The 21,585-nt window shown below is 42.0% G+C and overlaps 2 protein-coding genes across 4 annotated transcripts in view; one reads left to right on the top strand and one right to left on the bottom strand.

Annotated features, from left to right (window-relative positions):
* Positions 1–12,086, top strand: part of LOC309568548 (mitotic-spindle organizing protein 2B-like) — a 29,986-nt gene extending 17,900 nt beyond the window's left edge. For 2 of the 3 annotated variants that reach the window (XM_082274249.1, XM_082274247.1), the window contains one exon: positions 6,955–7,190. In XM_082274249.1, the coding sequence (XP_082130375.1) occupies positions 6,955–7,109 (155 nt within the window). In that variant the 3' untranslated portion in view covers positions 7,110–7,190. Of the gene's footprint in view, positions 1–6,954; positions 7,191–11,576 lie in introns of those variants that run through there. The other variant, XM_082274248.1, reaches the window with a different exon arrangement.
* Positions 12,087–18,275: 6,189 nt separating this feature from the next.
* LOC309543329 (uncharacterized protein) overlaps positions 18,276–21,585 on the bottom strand; it is a gene marked incomplete at its 5' end in the record, with an annotated part of 28,484 nt that continues 25,174 nt past the window's right edge. The window contains one exon of the mRNA XM_082242792.1: positions 18,276–18,775. Within this exon, the coding sequence (XP_082098918.1) occupies positions 18,639–18,775 (137 nt within the window). The 3' untranslated portion in view covers positions 18,276–18,638. The remainder of the gene's footprint in view (positions 18,776–21,585) is intronic.

Here is a 21,585-nt window from a genome sequence, read left to right as displayed (position 1 = left end):
CCTGCGTTGCTTTTGCAGTGTGTTTTGGATCATTGTCCATCTGTACTGTGAAGCGCAGTCCAATCAACATTTGGCTGAATCTGGGCTGATAGTATATCTCTAAACACTGCAGAGTTCATCCGGCTGCTTCTGTCTTCTGTCACATCATCAATAAACACCAATGACCCAGTGCTACTGGAAGCCATGCATGCCCATGCCATCACACTGCCTCCACCATGTTTTACAGATAACGTTGTGTGCTTTGGATCATGAGCTCTTCCAAGCCTTCTCCACACTTTTTTCTTCCTGTCATTCTGGTACAGATTAATCTTAGTTTCAGCTGTCGAAAGAATGATTTTCCAGGACTGGTCTGGCTTTTTTAGATGTTTTTTTGGCAAAGTCTAATCTGGCTTCTCTATTCTTCAGGCTTATGAATGGTTTGCACCTTGGGGTGAACCCTCTGTTTTGTTCTTGTGAAGTCTTTTCTTGATTGTAGCTTTTGACAATAAAGTCCCGTACACACGTACCGAATGTCGGCCGAACGATCGGCTGTCTTTTGTCCGGTGCTGTCCTGTCGGCTGAAAAGTGCTAAAGACCGCACACGAATTTTGTCGGCCAACAACAGCCGACTGCAGAAGTGATGTCATGTGATGGTTAACTTTCCGTGTGTTTTTTCTTTTCTGAGCATGCCCAGTCTTGCTAATCTGCTGTATTGTCGGCCGAATTCTGTACTGACTGGCGAACAATCGGCCATTCTGGTGACAGCCAACATATTTTAAAGTCTGCACGACAGATTCTGTTCGGCCGAAAATGCGCTGTCGGCAGTCGGAAGCATCATACTAACAAGCCTACAATCGGCCGATCGGTCGGCGGCCGAATATTTACGGCCAACAATCGGTACGTGTGTACGGGGCTTTAGTCCACCTCCTGGAGCGTGCCCTTCACGTGTCTGGATGTAGTGGATGGGTTTTTCTTTACCATAGAGAGGATCCTGCAATCATCCACCACTGTTGTCTTCCTTGGCTGTCCAGGCCTTTTAATGTTGCTGAGCTCACCAGTGCGTTTTTTTTCTTTCCTCAGAATGAATCTAGCTGTTGATTTGACCACTCCTAATGTTGCTGTTATCTCTCTGATGGTTTTTTGTTTCCTTTTTGAAGCCTTACAGTGGCCCGTTTCACTTGCATGGACAGCTCCTTTTGAACGCATGATGTAGGTTCACAGCAATAAATTCCAAATGCAAATACCACACTTCAAATCAAATCCAGACCTTTTACCTGCCTAATTGGTAAACAAAGGAGTAGCCCACACCTGGCCATGAAACAGCTTTTGATTCAATTGTCCAATTACTTTTGGTCCTTTGAAAAAAGGGGGGGGGGGAAGGGTGGCTATTCTCAAAGTTCCAGCTGCTGACTTTTAATAAACGCACACTCCCCTGTCCCACGATGCGGCTGCCCGAAGCCTAGATCATCTCCCTCACCTCTCCGAGGCGCTGGCATCATGTTTTATGGAGACTGAAAGAAACTGACCGCATTCTTTAATTGAAGGATTAAAAAAAGGTTAAGGTGAAAAAGGATTTAAACTGCAGTAAAATACATTTCAGGTATAAAAAATTTCAGGTATAAAAATGCCCATTTGTTATACCCTTTAATATTGGTTTTGGATTGACCAAGTTTTTTTAGTGGATGCTTGCAAGTTGAATCAGGCACCACATTTGTGTGCCTTTTTTATGGGACTTTAACAACAAGATCTCCTTCAACTAGTTTAGGCTACGCGTTTATGGACTTCCGTCAGAATACCGCTTCCTCTAGTCACAGTTTACAATATGGAAGATAAAGCTAGTGGGTAGCAACGACTCCTTTGCAAATTGTGGGTGGGGTACATTACAGTGTTGTTTAATTTTTAGGGAGTTTATGTGAAATGAGCAGTGTCTATTAAAGCAGAGTTCCACTCAAAAGTTGAACTTCCGCTTATCTGTTTCCTCCCCTTCCGGTGCCATATTTGGCACCTTTCAGGGGGAGCGGGTACCTGTTTTTTTTCACTGTCGGGTTCCCTTACCGGCAGTGGCGGCGGCAGCACCCGACAGCCGATGGAAACATTGGCTGTGGTGCCAACATCACTGGATTCCAGGACCGGTAAGTGTGCTAATATTAAAAGTCCGCAGCTACAGCTGTAGCTGCGGACTTTTAATTTTTGGAGGGGGGGTGTGGAACTCCACTTTATGCCAGCCATAGACAGTTCAAATCTCAAACGATTCAGCAGAGACCCATGGAGATTCGAACTATGTTTAGGCAAGCTGGTTGTACCTAAGTTAATCCCAGTACAACCAGCATGTTGGATTTTTAATGGGATTATTGTTAACAGTTATAGCTGCTAGCATAAATCCCTGTGTGTACTTCCAGCCAGGGTGGCTCCCTGCAAACAAGTGTGGCTCATACTCGTCTATGCCAGCAAAGAGCACTGAAAGAGGTTAGCAAGAAGGACATTTCAACGTTCAAAAAAATGTATTTTAAGGCATCTTTCACACCAGCCCTGTAGGACTGCATTGGGCAACATTGCCCAGCGCAGTCTAATTGTAGAGGCCTGGTAAATTGCTTCCATTCAAAACAATGCACTGCTTTGGTGTTTGCTAAAAAGTAGGACATGTTGCATTTTTTTTGCATAGTGCATTCAGACATGCCAGAACGCATCACAATGTGCTGCTGTGTATAGAGTCAGACTGTAGAGCTAGATATGGTTTAAAAAATGCCAAGCACTGCGATGCGTTGTATAACAATGCACACATTTGCGCACCTTAAAGTGGATGTAAAACCCCATTCATGAAATTTGACCTGGGCACATGTATCTGTAGTGTTTACTTATCTCCCTCCTAAGCCCTGTGTCTTTCTGCTTCTCCATTCCTCAGTTATCAGCATGATAACTTCTGACAAGTTCTCTAACACAGGAGATAAAAGAAGCTGGGAATTTTGGGGGGGGGGGTGCATAGAGATAGATTAGCAGAGAGCTGGTCTATTCACAGCGCAGCTCTGCATGTTTCTTCCATCCTCTGCCTATGTGGAGAGTGGGGAAGGGTGCCTTTTCCTCCAATCAGCTGTCACACAGTGTATTTCAAGACTCCACACCCGATGCTAGAACAGAAAGAAAAAAAATATCTAACACAATGTTCACTTTCTAGACAGTGTAGAAAGCTGAACACAGCAGATATACAAATAAAACTTATGTAGGGAGATTTGTGTCATCTGAGGCTGTTCACTTAACTGGGTAAATATGAAGGTTTACATCCACTTTAATGTTAGCCCACTAATCTGAATCGGCCTCAAGCGATTCCAAACAGAAATCTGTTAAAATCCATGTATGGGAGTACAAGCTATAAAGAAAAAAATGCAGGACCTAAGTTTGCTTTTGAAGTAAACCCGTGCATTGGCCATAATGGGCAGTAATATGTTCATTTTACTGTATGGGACAAAAGGTTTTGAACTGCTTGCTCCCCCTCTGCTCTGTTCCAGCCTGTCTGGGTAACACCTGATACCTTTGGGTATGGGGTAACTCATGACCGACCTCTTGTCTCCCTATTGTGCACCACTTTGTGCACTCTGTGGATTTTTTTATTTCATGTACACTACGGCTAATACGACATGAGGTGAAGGAATACTCCCAAGGTCAATGGGGAACACCCAAAGCATGTGAAAAATCATGTGCTTGTGTTAATAACTCATGAGAAACCAAAAGCACCAAGGATAAAATCAGAGCCCCAAACGAAAGACCATGGCAGGAGATCTTGTTGCTAAAGTCAACCTTTGGCGGAATTCAGCCTACTAGAATTCTATACAACCGATGTTGCTAAAGTCAACCTTTGGCGGAATTCAGCCTACTAGAATTCTATACAACTGATGTTGCTAAAGTCAACCTTTGGCGGAATTCAGCCTACTAGAATTCTATACAACCGATGTTGCTAAAGTCAACCTTTGGCGGAATTCAGCCTACTAGAATTCTATACAGCCGATGTTGCTAAAGTCAACCTTTGGCGGAATTCAGCCTACTAGAATTCTATACAACCGATGTTGCTAAAGTCAACCTTTGGCGGAATTCAGCCTACTAGAATTCTATACAGCCGATGTTGCTAAAGTCAACCTTTGGCGGAATTCAGCCTACTAGAATTTTATACAGCCGATGTTGCTAAAGTCAACCTTTGGCGGAATTCAGCCTACTAGAATTCTATACAACCGATGTATCACCTTTAGGTGTACTGGCTTTTAAAGCTGCTTATCAGCTGGCATTAATTTAGAGAATTTATTTACTTGTTAGTTGTGATTCATGCTTATGTTTCAGTGGTACATCAGCCACTGATCACATGCCTGTATGTCTTACCCATTTGCGTGCTTTTCTTGGCATTATTGGTAGCGCTTGCTTATGGGCACAGCTAAGTAGAGGTGGCTAATGCTTGCTGCTTGGCTTCAAAGTAGATCAGCATTGTAGCCTAAGGCTGCCTTCCAAGCTACTGTAAACAAAAAGACTCTGACCACTTTGTATTGCTAATGTTCCTTAACAACACTTCTCCAGATGTCCACATTCTTAAATGAAGGAGGAGATGAGTCATTTACATACTCAATGACCCATATGCTCTTAAGTATACAAATGTGCATTTGTTGACATGAAAACTAGATTAGATAAAGCATTTAATCATGCAAACTGGAATACATCACAATATTTTTTTATTCAGAAGTCTGTATGGTGAGCCTCCTTTCTTTTTTATCGCTGCTAACAAAATAGCTGTGATTTGACTGTCTTTAGGCTAGGTTCACATTTTTGCATGGGACAGTGTGCAAAATTGCACATATTCCTGCATCGCACAAATGCATAGAGCCCTTTGGCAGGCACGCAGCAGTGTTGTTAATTCTTAATGGCACCTCCATACACCTTGGTAGCATGTGCATTTAGGCCTGCCAAAACATATGGTTACAATTGGTTATCGTATGGTTATTGTTTCCCGCACCGCATTGCAATCACACAGCGTCCATACAATCTCTGCTGTGGGTGTCAGTTTTATCCTAATGACACCCCAAAACAGATTGCAAAACGCAGTACGATTGCCAGAATCACATTGCAGGGGCCTGAACACCAATGTGATGCGATTCAGGTGTGGGGGGGGGGGAAGGTTCCATCACCATTGTGGTACGAAAGCATGGCTGAAATTGCACTGCACAGACATCGCATGTGATGTGCTCTGGAAAGCGGTGTGATTCCTGCGCGAATCACATGCAGTGTCTACACTAGTGATCTTCTCAAAATAACTTGTCTTACTGTAGACAAAGGGTCCTTTCACATGGGCTGTCCGTTCAGGTCTGCCTGTCAGTTTTTCAGGCAGAACTGATCAGACCCTCTAGTCTCTCTTATGGAGTGGCGGATCCCGCGGCCATCCAGACTGAACCTGCCCGCAAAAAACGGATGGTGGTCCTATTTTATATGCGTCCATCCGGTGGTACGTTTCCATCCAATTTTCCCATAAGAAGAGCTGACTGTGTCCATGTCCTCTTTGCACTGCAGAGCAGACACAGGCCTGTCCTCTGTCTGTTCAGCGGTGATCAGGGAAGCGATTCCCCCGTTGAGCAAGAAGAATCCGCTACACAGAAGCACCTATGTGAAAGGGGCCTTAAAGGTCAAATTTTATTATGAGATTTGTCCTAGCTATAATGTTTCTTTTCTGACTTTGAATCGTTATTGAGACTTTGTAAGATGTGATGCATATAGTGCATGCAGGGCACTGTACAACATGTTTCATTGGAATCATTTTGCACAGAAGAGTGGAAAGGGTTTCTAGTAGAAAGAAGAGTGTCTGCAAGTGCACTAAAAAAAATGTTTTATGGCTGTGTATCTGAAAATGGGTATTACTGACTCCACTGACTGAATAAGTTTAACACTACTTGAAGTTCTTATTGACCTGCACTTGCCAATGCAGATGCTAAATCTGGCCAATAAGCCCATTTTGCTCCTCTTTGGTACAATTCACAATCAAAACCTATATAGGTATATACACATTATGAAAAGATGAACAGATAACACTGCTGCCTAGGTCCATATCACTGCAGCATTTCACCCCACAAGAAGAAGCTTAATCACTGGAGATAATGACAAGTTCAGGTTTTTGAAATATCACTTTTTATCTCTTCTTTTGTCAATCTGTAAATTCAGACAACCAATAGGAATTGTGTTAACCACTTCCTGCTGACCTGATGCATATTTTGGGCCTCTGAACAGGTGGGCTTTAACCCTAATGCCTTGGGTAAAAACTTTACTGTGCTGAGAGCAGGCTTCCAGCACGGTAGTGAACAGGTACCGGAAAGCTCCTGATCTATACTGTACATGCGATCAGGAGCTTTCCGATCATGTGACCACTGTGATTTCCAGTCACAGCAGTCACATGATTGGAATGCCCACCTCTGGTCGATAAGATTCACTTAAAGGGTTGGGAGGCAGTGGCAGGAAGGGGTTAAAATTGGCAAAAATATGTTTTTTTGCTGTTTTCATTGAGGGGGGGGGGGGATAAATATATAATTTCAGATGTGCCCGATAATAATAATACTACTACTAGGTATTTTTGCTATTATATAGGATTTATATAGCGCCAACAGTTTGCGCAGCACTTTACAACTTGAGGGTAGACAGTAGAAATACAATACACTTTAATACAGTAGGAATCAGAGGGCCTTGCTCGTTGGAGCTTACAATCTAAGAATGCACCTATTCACCCCTACCCTACCAGAGGTAAGTACAGACTTCTGCTCCACCAGAACAGATATTTTTGTATAGTCACAAAGTTAAATTCCCTGTTCTACAAATGCACTTTGTCTTCCACATAGACATATCAAAAATAAGGGACATAAGCAATACTTTAAAATGTTTTTTTTTACATTTGTCTTGAGTTTGACTGACAACAGCACTTTTTTTTTTTTTTTTTTTTTTTTTTTTTTCATTTTACAGGAAAAACCAAACTGAATCCTCCAAACACAAGTCAAGGACAAAGCGAACGAAGCAGCAGAGAAGGTTCAAGTCAGAGAGTGCCTCGCCAACCAAGTGCCAGCCGCATGCAGAAAAGCAGCAGCTCAGGGAAAAGCAGTGGAGGGAGCAGTACATAGCAGCTGCTGTTATGGGTCTGTGTTACCGAGGCTATCATAGTGTAGACATTGGCCCTGTGTCTACTTGTGCTATACTGAATGCTGCTTACCCGTCCTGCAGTAACCTCATCAGAGTGGTAAAGAGTTAGCAGATACAAGCAACCTGTCCTCCACATGGATATTTCCCCAAATGTAACAGGCCTGACATTTTACAGATACGACTAATGCTGTAGATCATTTTTCTGTCTGATACTTGTGTACTGTGACTGTGATTTTACATGCAGTTGACACAGAATTTAAAGCAAAAACTCCAGACCAGTATTAGACACCCTTCATTTCAGTTATGCATTTATGACAAAATAGTTAATGTATTTTTTTTAATACAGCTGGTGTGTGTATATACCTGAATCTGTCTTTACATCAGACACCTGTAATCCACAGTACAAGAGCACTTGGACTGGGAGAGGAGGTAAAGCACAGTCAGTCAGATCCCTATCAATTTTTCATTGTGCTGTGCGTCTAAAGTGGGGTACACACTAGTAGAAAATCTGTTGAAAATTCCCGTCCAAGGTAAAATCGATTGTCGCCTAGTGTGTACACAACTTTCAGCAGCCGATGCCGACATTTTCAATGAAAAAAAAACGGAGGGACAAACACCAAAATTTTTACCATCTGCCCCCAGACGACCAATTTTGGTTTAATGTGTATGCAGTACGTCCGCGAAAAATCAGATACGAAAGACCGCGCATGATCTGAAGTTGCTGACAACCCGGAAGTCTAGGAACAAATGTCCCAAAAAAAAATCGGATGAGAAATTTTGTGAACATTTATGCACTGTCAACTAAAAACGGTTATGACCGCTGAGCAAGAGAGAGAGAAATCGGAGGATTTCGTCCGATTTCCGTCAAGTGTGTACGGGCCTTAAAGCTCTGAACATGCTAACGTGCAGAGATGACCTCCTCAATGTGTCTTTTGTCTACTCAGGATAGAGAGTACATGTGATTAAATGCCTAAAAAGTAGAACATCATATAGTTACCCTTTTTGGAAGATGATTTCAGGTCGAAAGATGTAGAACTGTGAACAATAAATATACTTGCAGCTGTATGTGTAAGGTAACGTATACATATAGGGCGTACATGTGTGTGTCTATATTTGACATAGGCCCATAGGGCAAAAGGATTATCGGGTTATAAATATGGCAGTTGTCATTACTGACTTGTTTTTGAAGTTGCATGCTCTGGGGCTGTCTTCCTTACCTTCCTTCTGCTTATAAGTCACTGACTTGAAATGAGCATATGTACACCAAATATGTATGCTCTCGATCTGGGCAATGACTTACTAAGAAATTAAAGAAGGGTAAAGTTCGCCATGCATGTAACAGTCTGACCATATAATGTTTTTACATAGTTTTAAAGAAAACTGTAATATGTGGACCTACCAAAACTCTCCATTCAGTTTGTATCCATTCATGCAGTCCCTTGCACTACATAGTTATGGTTGGATCGTAGGGCTTGTTCACACTTGTGCGGAGATTGGCGGTTTTCTGCACTAGAAAACTGCCAATGTCTGCAAGGGCCCACAGAAAATACTTATGTTCTATGTGCCCTGTTCATACTTAAATAATGCATATATTTCTCCAACCTATAGCTACTTTTGTGTTTTCTTTTTATTTTTCAAAATTATTGTTTTCTTTTGATGCTCTTCCCTCTGCCCCTCTCCCCTCCCCCTCTACATTTCCCTTTACATCTATATACTTGGTGTTGGGTTTCCTGCATTTCCCTTTGCTATAAGATTGATGGTTTTATCCTACCATCCTGTTTTTTTTTTTTTTTGGAACCCTAACATTTGTCCATTACGGCTTGTCTCGTTAGCCTTTTATGGGAATGCATATGTCTGTATTACACCTTCCTTTTTATTTCATTTTTTTTTTTTTTTTGTACACTGATCATAAAATAAAGATTCTTCCAAAAAAGAAAAAAAGAATGCATTTATTGCCAGCACACCATGGATCTTCAAATGGTGTCCAAAAAGTTTAGTGAAAGCGATCACATCCCAGCATACTGTTGCGAAGTCTTGCAGGGCCTCATCATCAGGCATACCTGATAAAGGGGTACTTGGCCCCCGAAATGTTGCAGCTCTTTGCTGTGCTGTGATTGCTTTTAGGAAACTTCAGTAAAGTTCCACAGTGTGATGGCACTATAAGCTTTATTCTTGTGTTGATACCAGTTCCCTGCTGGTTATTGCCGAAGCCCACATTCGTCATAAGCCATTTCAAGGATTGTGTCCAGTGGGATATTTTTTTCTGTTGACACTTAAATCAGCCGTTGAATAAACTGTAGTGTGGTGTGGTATGGAAATCTGCAACATGTCTACATTTTTGCTTCCCGCACCACAGCTTCATTTCAAGCTTGAGTCTTCCAAGTGTGAGCCAGCCCTAAAGGAGTTAGTGCAATCTCATTGTACCCTGTGTAGTGAGCTGAAGCATGATACTGCTGTAATCTGCTCCTTGAAAAACAAGTCACCAGTGCCAGTTGCAATATTTATCTTTTATACAGTTCTTCAAGTATATTTTAAATGCACCAGAAATGTACTTTCAATGTTTTAGTGGAAGGGGTAAGTGGTGAGCTGCTTTGTAATTCTCTCTACAGATTAATGGTACAATAAATTGCTGATGTTTGGGCCTAGAACAAACCGTTCCAATGCACTTCTGCACCTCTAGTGTGTTCAACCTAATCGTAATTTATGTGACAAGGGAGATTCCTCCTTGGGTGTTTTTTTTTTTTTTTTCTTCATTGTATTAAAGTGTCTACTACAGCTGCTCATGTTTTCTGACACAGTACCCAAAACTAGGTTTTATATTTCTACTAATACATTTAGGCCCCTTTCACACAAACGATCCGATCAGATCCACCTGTCAGTTTTTTTAGGTGGACATGATCAGATCCTCTATGCATCCCTATGGGGCAGCAGATGTCAGCGGAGACATCACCGCTGACGCCCGCTGCCATCCGATTCCAATCCTGTCCGTGAAATCCAAACGGATGGAAATCTTATTTTCCATCCGTCCAGCTGATCTGATGAGAACGGACAGGCGGTCCGTTCTCATCCGATTCCCCCCCATAGAGAACAGCGGGGATCTGACAGCTCCCTCTCCATACACAGAGCGGAGATGGAGCTGTCATCCACCTGCTCAGCGGTGATCAGCGGATCGATCCCCCGCTGAGCAGCACGGAGTCCACCGGCGGAGGCGGACTGTGTGAAAGGACCCTTAAAGATTCTTAAAACCTTGTGAAGCAGGGTTGACAAATGCTGGTGTAACTTTGTATCATATGGCTGAAAATCGAGTCAAACATCCGAAAACATTTGCTGTTCCTATGATTTATAAAGTAATTTTAGCATGGTAGTATTCCAAATATTGCCTTGCTTCTGTGAAGGTCATTGTAGCCATTCTGGTACATATATTAGTATCTGTTTCTGCAGATCAGGCACAAGACAGTGTATACAAGGCAACTGTAGGTTTTCTATGAGTATTTGGGGGGTCTAGTGATAAAGCTGTTAAAACTAGGTTTAAAGAAATCATCTTATAGTACAAATAAAAGTAGCGAACTGGGCTAGGATATTTAGGAAGACACATAGGCCTGGGCTTAGAATAGAATGCCATCTAGACACTTTCCTTCCTGCATATTGAGTACATGGTGCCTGATTGCCTTTACAGAGCAGTAAGAGTTATCTCTTAAAGCGGTTGTAAACCCTAAAAAAAAAAAAAAAACCTGCAAGACAAAGGCATAATCAGCTAGTATGCATCGCATTCTAGCTCATTATGTGTTACTTACCTTAGAATGAAGCCCCGACACAGACCCCCGGACATTGCTGCGGGCGCTGCCATGATCCCTCGGCGTCTCTTCCAGGTTCGGCGGCTCCGGCGCTGTGATTGGCCGGAGCCGCGATGATGTCACTTTTTCCGGCAAGCAAAACTGAAGGTCCCCCCGGACCTTCAGAGCGCATGCGCCGCTCGTGTGAGCGGCTGAATGCACTACAAATATCTCCTAAACCGGCACAGCACAGGTAAGCCTTATTATAGGCTTACCTGTAGGTAAAAGTGTCAAAAAGCGGGATACTACCGCTTTAACTATGACTACGAACTAAGAAGGAGTATATTGCTTGGATGCATCCTCAGCCTACAGTTATTCGCAAGCCGATTACTGACGTCTGTTGCTGTAATATTAGGTAGTAGTACAATCCGCTTTGTTTTTATCCCCAAGAAATTCTTCTCCATATAAAGAACTATTTTGATTTAGTCACATTACATGAAATGACCTCTATTCCTGTGTCAGGTCTGTACGCGTTATATCAGTAACACGGGTAGCTAAGGATTCTGCTTAGTGATATGTTGAAATGTATACTGCAGATTTAAATTTGCAAAGCAAACTATTTTGTTAAACAACATTTAGAAATCTTTTTTGTTTTTTGTTTTTTCTTTATTGCAGGTACTTAAGCTAAAGTAGTAAAACTTGAACCATCCTACAGGAAGGATAATGTGCTTCCTGCAGAATGTTCTGTTGTAGCGGGACGATGTGTAGTGGAAAGCTAGCTCATTGGGAAGATTACCCTTTGCTGTTACCTCCATTGTTTTGTGTGCAGTATGCGTGTGATGATCCTGGTGTCTTCGCTTTGTGACTTGTATTTAGCCAAAGCCTTATGATTAAACCTCACCACATCCATTGTGCAATGACAAAGCCTTACTGTATATCATGTAAAAATGAAAATGATGTATATATGTTGTGGAAATCTATTTATTGATGATGAAATGTCATCGTTGTTAATAAGACTAGATAATGCCAAGCAGTAACTGTGTATATTTTCTTTCTGTCTTGTAAGCTTGATATTCCATGATTTGTTTTTCCCTTGTAATATATAAATAACCCAATGTAAGATAAAAATGCATTTATAATGTCCTAAAGTAATTCTATGCCCAAATGCAAGTTGGATTATGAAGTGTTTTATCTCATGCAGTGTGTCCTCCAAAAAGAGAGATTTGTTTATGGCTTGTTCTTTGTAACAGTTGTTTTGTTTTTTTCTTTCTGCTCTTAACACTGGTTGCTGGGTTGGGTTTTCCATTCTCATTTTTTTCTCAACAAGACAAGGCACATCCTAAAGCCCCGTACACACGATAAGAAAATCTGTAGGGAAAATTTGTCCGACGACCGATCTGCCGATTTTCGGGTTGTTAGTATGGTGCTTTCGACAGCCGACTCTGACTTTTCGGCTGACAAAATCCTGATGTGCAGGCTATATAATTTTTGTCGTCCGTCAAAACAACGTCCGATTTTCGTCTCAGTACAGATTTTTACGGAAAAAAATCTTAAGAGCAAGACTAGGCATGCTCAGAAACGAAAGAACACATACAAAACAATCCAACACATGACATCACTTCTGAAGTAGAATTCTGTCGTACGGGAAAATTCGTATTAAAATAACCTCTTCACTTTCCACATCAGACTAGCATGTCACAAAAAACGGACGACAGATCGTTCGATAATCTGATCGTGTGTACGGGGCTTTAGGGTCCTTTCACACGGGCGGTGCGCCTGACAGACTCAGTTTTTCTCAGCGGGGATCGATCCGCCGATCTTCGCTGAGCAGGCGGATGACAGCTCCTTCTCCACTTACTTTGCAGAGACGGAGCTGTCAAAGCCCTGCTCTCCTCTATGGGAGATCAGATGAAAACGGACTGAACACCTGTCCGTTTTCACCGATCCGATCCTCCAGACGGATGGAAAATAGGATTTCCATCCGCCTGGATTTCACAGACAGGATCAGATCGGATAGCAGTAGGTGTTAGCAGAGAGGTCACCGCTGCTCCATAGGGCTGCATGGAGCATCCGATCAGGTCTGCCTGAAAAACTGACTGGCGGACCAGATCAGAAAGCCCGTGTGAAAGGGGCCTAAGGGGGGAATGTATTAAAACTGGAGCAGCTGTGCATGGCAGCCAATCAGCTTCTATGTTCAGCTCGTTCAGTTAAGCTTTGAAAATGAGTGATAGAAGTTGATTGGTTGCCCCATGCACATCTTCCCCAGATTTTGGCTGTCCCCATGTTGATAAATTTCCCTCAAAGTGTAGTAATTGACAGCTGTCTGTTAGTAATTGTGTTTGCTGACTATGAGGAATGGTGACATCTTATTGGTGGTTGTCTGGTTACTGGACTCCATGTTTCATCATTTCTCTAGTCCTTTACTAAGGCGCTGACAATATAAAAATAAGTGATACCAAAACTACATTTGTTACCAAAATTCCCATTAATAGTTTGTCAGCTTTTTTTTTTTTTTTAATTGTTTGGCAGAGCAAATGATCTATAGAGAAGTATATTTAATTGCAGATTATATAATCCTTGCCCGTCATCCCAAAATGGTTACTTTCCCATATATATGCACTTATTTTCATGTATAAATTAAAAAATACATTTTAATTGAATAGGATGTTTTTCTTTTTTAATAAAATAATATTCATCTAAAACTAGTATTGTTGTTTTTATTTTAAATATGAGGCTTCCTTCATACTGGTTTATTGTAAAGCGATGTTTCTCCTGACAGGAGAAGATCAGCTTTAAAAACTCACCTAAGCTTCCTTTTTTTTTTTTTTTTTTTTTTTTTTTTTCCAAAACAGTTTAGCAGCATTTGGTGTTTGAGTGTTTATTTCATTGGCCAGAGTTTTAATTTTGTTCTGGCTATTGAAATTAATAAATGCTGAAGTGCTGAACAAGTCTAGCGTTTAGATGCGTTTAACAGCATCAGACGTTTTTTTTTTTTTTTTCTGCTGCTCCTGGACTCGCTGGCAGTGGGGTTTTATTTCTGCCTCTAAACTCTCTTGCCACTAAACACTACTAAAAGCCTGTGTGTGCATGTGCAGGGGAGTTTAGAGGCAGGAAAAAAAAAAGCCAGACGCCCCAAGGAGCAGCTACAAAAACATCCAGTAAGCAATGCGGCCTTAGGGCCCTTTCACACGGGCATTCCACATGTCCGTATATCATCCTATTTTTTTTTTTGCGGATGATATACGGACCTAATGTATGTCAATGGCATTGCAGATGTCAGCGGATGACTATCCGCTGACATCCGATTTTCGTCCTTTCAGTTCTGTTCCGTTTTTTTGGAACGGAACAGAACCCTATTTTTGTTCCGTTTTAAAAAACGGAACGGATGCAAAATCGGATGTCAGCGGTGTCATCCGCTGACATCCGCAATCCCATAGACATGCATTATGTCCGTATATCATCCACAAATGGATGGGATGATATGCGGACATACGGAGCGGATGACACAAGTGTCATCCGCTCCGTGGAAGGAAAAAAAAGTGCCGGAGCGGATCGCAATGCGGTCCGCTCCATGTGAAAGAGCCCTAAATGAGCCTGAATAACCGTTATTACTGTAAAATCTTTGAAGGTGCTCAGGGAGATGCAATTCCCAGTTGCTGATGGCACAATGTATCAATGTTGGAAGTACCAGGTGCCTTAGAGAAAAACGTACTTTTACTGCCTTTTCTGAGTGACTGTAATGTTGGTCTGTTCATTATTCTTACTGGTTGTCTCCAACCAATTCAAGTTCAGTGCATTTGCTGCAAAAGGTATTTTATTTCAGTAATTCAATTCAAATCCTGAAACTCCTATATTTTAATCAGATGCGTTACACACAGAGTGATAAATTTCAATAACTTTTTTTCTTTTAATTTTGAGGATTATGGCTTACAGCTAGTATAAGCTCCTTTTGGAATGAATTACTGCATCAATGCAGCGTGGCATGGAGGTGATCAGGCTGTGGCACTGCTGAGTTGTTATGGAAGCCCAGATTGCTTTGACCTTCAGCTCCTCTGCATTGTTGGGTCTGATGTCTCTCATCTTCCTCTTGATAACACCTCAGATTCTCTATGGGGTTTAGGTCAGGCGAGTTTGCTGGCCAATCAAGCACAGTGATACCATGATCATTAAACCAGATATTGGTACTTTTGGCAGTGTGGGCAGGTGCCAAGTCCTGCTGGAAAATGAAATCGGCATCTCAATAAAGCTGGGCACCAGAGGGAAGCATGAAGTGCTCTAGAATTTCCCGCTAGAGAGCTGTGCTGACTTTGAACTTGATAAAACACAGAGGACCAACACCAGCAGATGACATGGCTCCCCAAATCATCACTGACTGACTGACTGTGAAAAATGTTGTTTTTTATTTGAAAATGAAGGTATCAAGTGGAGAGGCACAGAATCCAAGTTGCCTGAGGTCCAGTGAGAAGTTTCCACAGTGAGTCATGATTTGGGAAGCCATGTCATTTGCTGGTTTTGGTCCACTGGGTTTTATCAAGTCCAAAGTCAGCGCAGCCCTCTAGCAGGAAATTCTAGAATTTCAAACTCCTAGCAATAAAGTGAGCGTATATCCTTATATACAGTATATTAAAACCGGTGAGACTGTTTTGATGTTTAATTTTGAAAGCCTGCAGTCAGAATGTAACTTTGCCGCTGAGCAGTGCGGGGTGTACCAAGATAGCCGTCGGCATCTTCTGACTGCAGGCTTTCAAAATTAAACATCAAAACAGTCTTACGAGTTTCAAAATACTGTATATAAGCATATATGCTGACTTTTTTGCTGGACTTTTTGGTAAGTCAGCTGAGGGAACGTCCCTTCTGTTCGGTAATCTAACGGGTTCGCTAATCTGACAGAACACCGGCATCATACACAGGCGTCCCCTACCTGGTAAAGCAGAATCAAGCATATATGTGATTCTGCACAGAATGGCTGCCCTGTGGAAGTAAATCTGATTAGAACAGGGACTCTAAAGACCAGTTTCAATTGGTTTCCAACCGCTTCCAAGCACCCATTGTTTACTTTAGAAGGCTGGGAGGCCGCCAAGATTCTGTTTCCATAGAAAATAAGTTGGAAAAGAGCTAGGATTTCAGTGCCTCTGTTGTGGTAAATTTCTTTACAATGCCTATAGCTACAGAATAAGGGCTTGTTTAGTATATGTAAATACTTGAATGTGCATAGTCTAGGCCCATGTTCACTTGCAATCACTTCATCCCTTGTGATGTTAACGTTGAGTATGAATTGCTTCACAATGCCTGGGGCTATAGAGGCCAATAAGGTCTTTTTTTTTAATTATTTAAATCTGAGAATACCTGTCTATAGCTGCGGTCGGCAACATAGCAACGTGTTGATGGTGATCTAACCCTCCCTTCTGTCAGAGGTGGCCGCTTCCTCTCAGACCTCCAGTCAGAGCGTCAATAGGCATTACAGAGCTGAGGGAAGGCCCAGGCTTCTCCTTAGTTCTAATGTGTCTTATGACAGTCAAGGGGAGACCTTGGGAGGACTTTCCTCACACTGCATCTAAGGTCTGGTGAGTGCATTTTACAGAGGGGGGGTGAGCAAGTTTAGCTTAGTAGTAGATGTTTATTTTTGTTGTGGTGTAAGATGTGTTTGTTACTCCTTACCTCTGCACTCCTGCGTTACCTATTACTGACCCTTGCACTCTATTTGCTGCTCACTCATGCACACTTTATTTTCTCCTGGCCTCTAAACTCTACATAATACTGACCACTGAGTTGCTTACTCCTGACCCCTTGCACTACTTATGCTTGCATTCTGCAGTACTCCTGAACCCTGCCACTGTGTTGCTTGCTCCTGATCTCTGCACTCTGTGTTACTTAGCTCTGACCTCTGCACTCTGACTTACACACAACTAGCTTGTAAATTATCCAGTACTTACTCCTTGCAGGAATTAGTAGCAAGACAAAATGTGCACTTCTTTTTTTTTTTTTTATACAGTTGCCTACAGACTATTGCGCCTGCGATCAGTGGATGGCAGGTGCAGTGCCAGGCTCCTGCAGGCACTTCCTCCAGCTTTCTGTTCAGACAGAGGTTTCGGGCTTTTATTTGCTGAGCTGAAGGAAGTGTCAGTGGGCTACAAGTGTGGTGATTGCAAAACACGTGTTCTGGTGAGAACTACAATACTTTTTGCCTGCGATGGCAGATGGGACTTGTAGTTCGTTCATTCATTCACTAATCTCTGCGAATAAATGACATGGCTTTGCGGGCAAAGCTGTAAAATGAGTTTTAGCACAAGTGTTATTCTAGCAGATTGAGTCTGTAGCATTACAAATATCCTGTCCCCGCATCTCTATTATATGTAAAATGAAAAGGAATGATTTTTTTTATGAAGCTTTATTATGCCAAAGCAAAAGGCATATACATATACAAGTTTAAACTGGCATAAAAATGGTCACTGCATAATGATCAGTGAACACACACACATACACTCATTCAATGTACAGACCTTATACTTTTTACAATGTTACATTATGGGGAACTAACAAAGTTCTTGGAAAGAGAACTGTCAGCATACAGCTCACATCCCTCTGTCTGCTCATACTAACAGCCTGCACAGCCCTCCTTCTCCCTTTTGCATTAAAGTGGTTGTAAAGGTAGATGTTTTTTTTTTTTTTTTTTTTATCTTAATGCATTCTATGCATTAAGATAAAAAGCCTTCTGTGTGCATCAGCCCCCCTAATACTTACCTGAGCCCCCTCTCTATCCAGCGATGTCCATGAGTGTCTCAGTTGTCAGGGACTCTCTCTCGATTGGCTAAGACACAGCAGCAGCGCCATTGGCTGCCACTGCTGTCATTTAAATCAGGAGAATGAGGCACAGGGCCGAACGGCAGCTCCATGTTTGAATGGACACACAGAGCTGCAGCTCAGCTCGGGTGCTCCCATAGCAAGCTGCTTGCTGTGGGGGCACTCAAAAGGATGGAGGGGCCATAAGCTGTAGCCAGGGACCCGAGTAGAGGAGGATCCGGGCTGCCCTGTGCAAAACCACTGCACAGAGGAGGTAACTATAACATGTTTGTCATGCTGAGTGAGGGGTAGTGTTGAACAGTGATATCTGGAGTATGCAGCTCCAGCTATACTCTTCTGTGCTGTGTCTATCACTGACACAGCATAGAACGGGGAGCAGATAATCGAGTTCTAATTAACAAAGAGGCTTGCGTTTTCTCATTTTAAAAGGGTTGCACAAGCATTATGCTTGCACCACTCTTTTATTCTCTCCTTTGTGTTCATCTTTCCATAAGTAAAACACATAACAGACATACTTATGGTCTTGCTAATCATCAACAGAATTCCAAACAAATCAGGTTCATTTTCCAAAATGGCCTCAGATTCCTATTAGGAGTTACTGAGGAAACCAGTAAGTCTTGCATTCATTTTACATTTTTTGCTTAAAGGATGACCGCTAGAATCTGGTTGGGTTGCTGCCCACAACCCCCCACTTCTTTTTTTCCTTCCAGTGTTTTATATTGGGTGTAAATATATATGTACAAAAAGTAATGATGGTGTAACAATGTAAATTAACCCTTGGCAACCAATCAAAAACTCTTCAATTGAAATGTGATGGGCTATGAAATACTGCTTTTGTTCTTGGCTGCTTTTTCATCCTTTCGAACATCCAGTGGTCAGAAGAATATTTCCATGAAATTACTGGGCAGAATTCACCAATGCCATGAATGATGTCTATTACAGCCTTGTCTCTGGTTGTTGTCCATTTGCTTCTAAGTCCTGCTTGTTATGTTCATTTTCAATGATGTATATGGAGCTGTCTATGTGGGCTTGTTTCTTTCTCATGAATACCGCAAACTGGTAGAGTAGAGCACCTATAACAAAGGTAGAATAAGTCAACTTTCTCAGGATTTGTGTGTTTTTAAATACAACATTACATTATTAAAATTCATCTGTAAAGATGGGGGCTTCCTTTTACCCTTGTGCTTAATTCCACAATATCAGTATTTGGCACTGAACATCCCTGAGAATTATAGTTGATTATTGAGCAAGAAATGACATACTACAAAACATTTGCAGAATATATCCTTTTATTGGACACTGCCATCTTTGTTGTATTTATTACTTGTAAAAAAAAATAGCACCTTCTAGGCCAGTGATGGTGAACCTTGGCACCCCAGATGTTTTGGAACTACTTTTCCCATGATGCTCATGCACTCTGCATTATGGTGGAGCATCATGGGAAATGTAGTTCCAAAACATCTGGGGTGCCAAGGTTCACCATCACTGTTCTAGGCCTATCTGATACTTAGGAGAAAATACCACAGTTCTGCTATGTCTCATAAAAATATTAGCAACAAGGGTTTGCTCGAGTTCTTATATGTAGTGCCACATCCCTTTAAAGTACAAAAATTGGGGAATTCCCCTGGATTAGGCACAAAGACTAAGGTATATAGAAAAAATGATTATCGTATACCTTAGTCTTTGTGCCTAAAAAGTCCCAATCCAGGGGAATTCTCCAATTTTCATAAAAATATTGTGTTGGTTTGCGTGCATGAATAGGGTTAGACTGATTAGGTATACTTTGGGAGAGATTTACTAAAACTGGAGCCCAGAGAATCTGGTGCAGCTGTTCATAGTAACCAATCAGCTTCTAAATTCAGCTTGCTCAATGAAGCTTTGACAATAACACCTAGTAGCTGATTGGTAGGGATGCACCGATCCGATATTCGGCGCCGATATGGCCAATTTTGCTGGATCGGGGGATCGGTAACATTGACCGATCCACTGGCCGATCCGGTTTTTGCTTAGTAACGGCTCAGCCATCCGTTACTTGGTGCAGTACTAGTATGGGATGGGAGCCGCTACTTCCTGTATAGGTCCAGCTCACAGGTGGAGTGATATCAGATGCTCCGCCTGTGAATGGAGGAGCCGTACACATGAAGCAGCGGCTTTGCTCAGAACTGCAGCTGCATGCTTCGTGTGTAGCTCCGGATCGGTTCCGGTATCAGCGAATTTACAACGCCAGGTATCGGGTCCAAAAAAGTCGGATCGGTGCATCCCTACTGATTGGTTCCTATGCACAGCTGCACCAGATTCACAGTGTTCCAGTTTTGGCAAATCCCCCAAAGTTTTTATTGTGACTGAGGATATTTAGGATTGCATCTTGATGACAATGTGGTATTCCATTCTATTAAAATAAATGTTCTTAGGATTTGATGAAGCACTTGAGTGAGATATAATATCTATTCAATCTCATAATCTAGGTTCCTTATTAACCCTTGCCATTATGCTTTTGCCTTATAATTTAAATGGCCGCAGGTGCTGTGCCAAGAGATCTTCATTATGGTTGCGTTAACCATTCTTAGTCCCCGTTCACACTGGGGCGACCTGTGAGGCGACCTGGTCGCCTCACAGGTCGCTGTAGGTCGCCTTCCATAGGGAAGCTGCAGACCCGTTCTAATAGGAGCGACACAAGTCGCTCCGACTTAGAAAAAGGGTCCGGAGCTTCTTTGGGCGTCCCGGAGCGACCGTCATAGACTTCAATGTTATGAAGTCCGTGCCGGCCGCTCCGAGGTCGCGGCGTGCTGCTCGCACCGCGACCTCGGAGGTCGCCCCGGGAAGTCGGATCGCCCCAGTGTGAACGGGACCTTATGCTATTTGGCTTAGTGTTATATAATACTGTATATGTTTTGGGTAAAGTGGAACTTCAACAAAGTTAACAGCTTGGGAAAAGAAAAATCTCTGTCAGGATTTTATTGCCCTCTGTTCCCTACCTCCCTGTCCTGGTGACAGTGGTCATGTAGGCTGGAAGTAAATAGAAATTCCTAACCTGGAAAAAACAATAACCACACACAGACACATCCCAAAATGTTGGATTTTTACTGCTTTTTGCAGCCCTAATTTGAGGGACTTCTCTCAACTCCTGAAAAACCAAAACAGTGTTGCGCCAAATCTATAATAACACTTAAATACAAAGTGGTAAGAAGTGCTTCCAGGTGAAAAATAAAGAGTCCACAGAAATCAGTAAAATAACGCGTTACGTCAGCCCATAAGCATTGACTTCCTCGGTAGGGGTCTTTTGGATCTGAGCAATCTTCCATATATCCATTGATGTTACCATCTCGTGCATACCCCATTAGAGGGAACAAGCTGTTTTAGACCCTTGGTGATGCGGGGGTCTAAATGTGAGGTGAGAGGCCACATTTACTGGTGAAGGGTTGGTGAGTGAACTCTTTATTTTTCACCTGGAAGCACTTCTTACCACTTTGTATTTAAGTGTTATTATAGATTTGGCGCAACACTGTTTTGGTTTTTCTACATTTTCATTGTGTAGTGTGAACACAGTTAGTGGATGCTGCTAATCATTTATTTTAATATTGATTTAATATTAACACATTTTATATATATATATATATATTTTTTTTTTTTTTGCATTTATATATTTGAGGGCATTTGTTTATTGCTTCTTGCACATTTTATATGCTGCACCATTGTTTTGCGCTGATATTTTCACTTTGTTTTTGATTTCTCTTAACTCCTGCCCCAAAAATTGGTCACTAGAACAGCAAAAGAGGGACGTGTGGAGCCAGATACTAATAAAAACCTAATTATTGGTTCTTACTCTTTTAAAACTATAAGAAAAGATTTTGTTTAAAGCTATATTTTAGGTTGGATAATCGTT

Source organism: Pelophylax lessonae (genome assembly GCF_965119305.1).
Source record: "Pelophylax lessonae genome assembly, chromosome: 1".
Taxonomy (NCBI): domain Eukaryota; kingdom Metazoa; phylum Chordata; class Amphibia; order Anura; family Ranidae; genus Pelophylax; species Pelophylax lessonae.
Note: the sequence above shows the minus strand (reverse complement) of the source record. Positions and strands in the feature narration are given on the sequence as shown.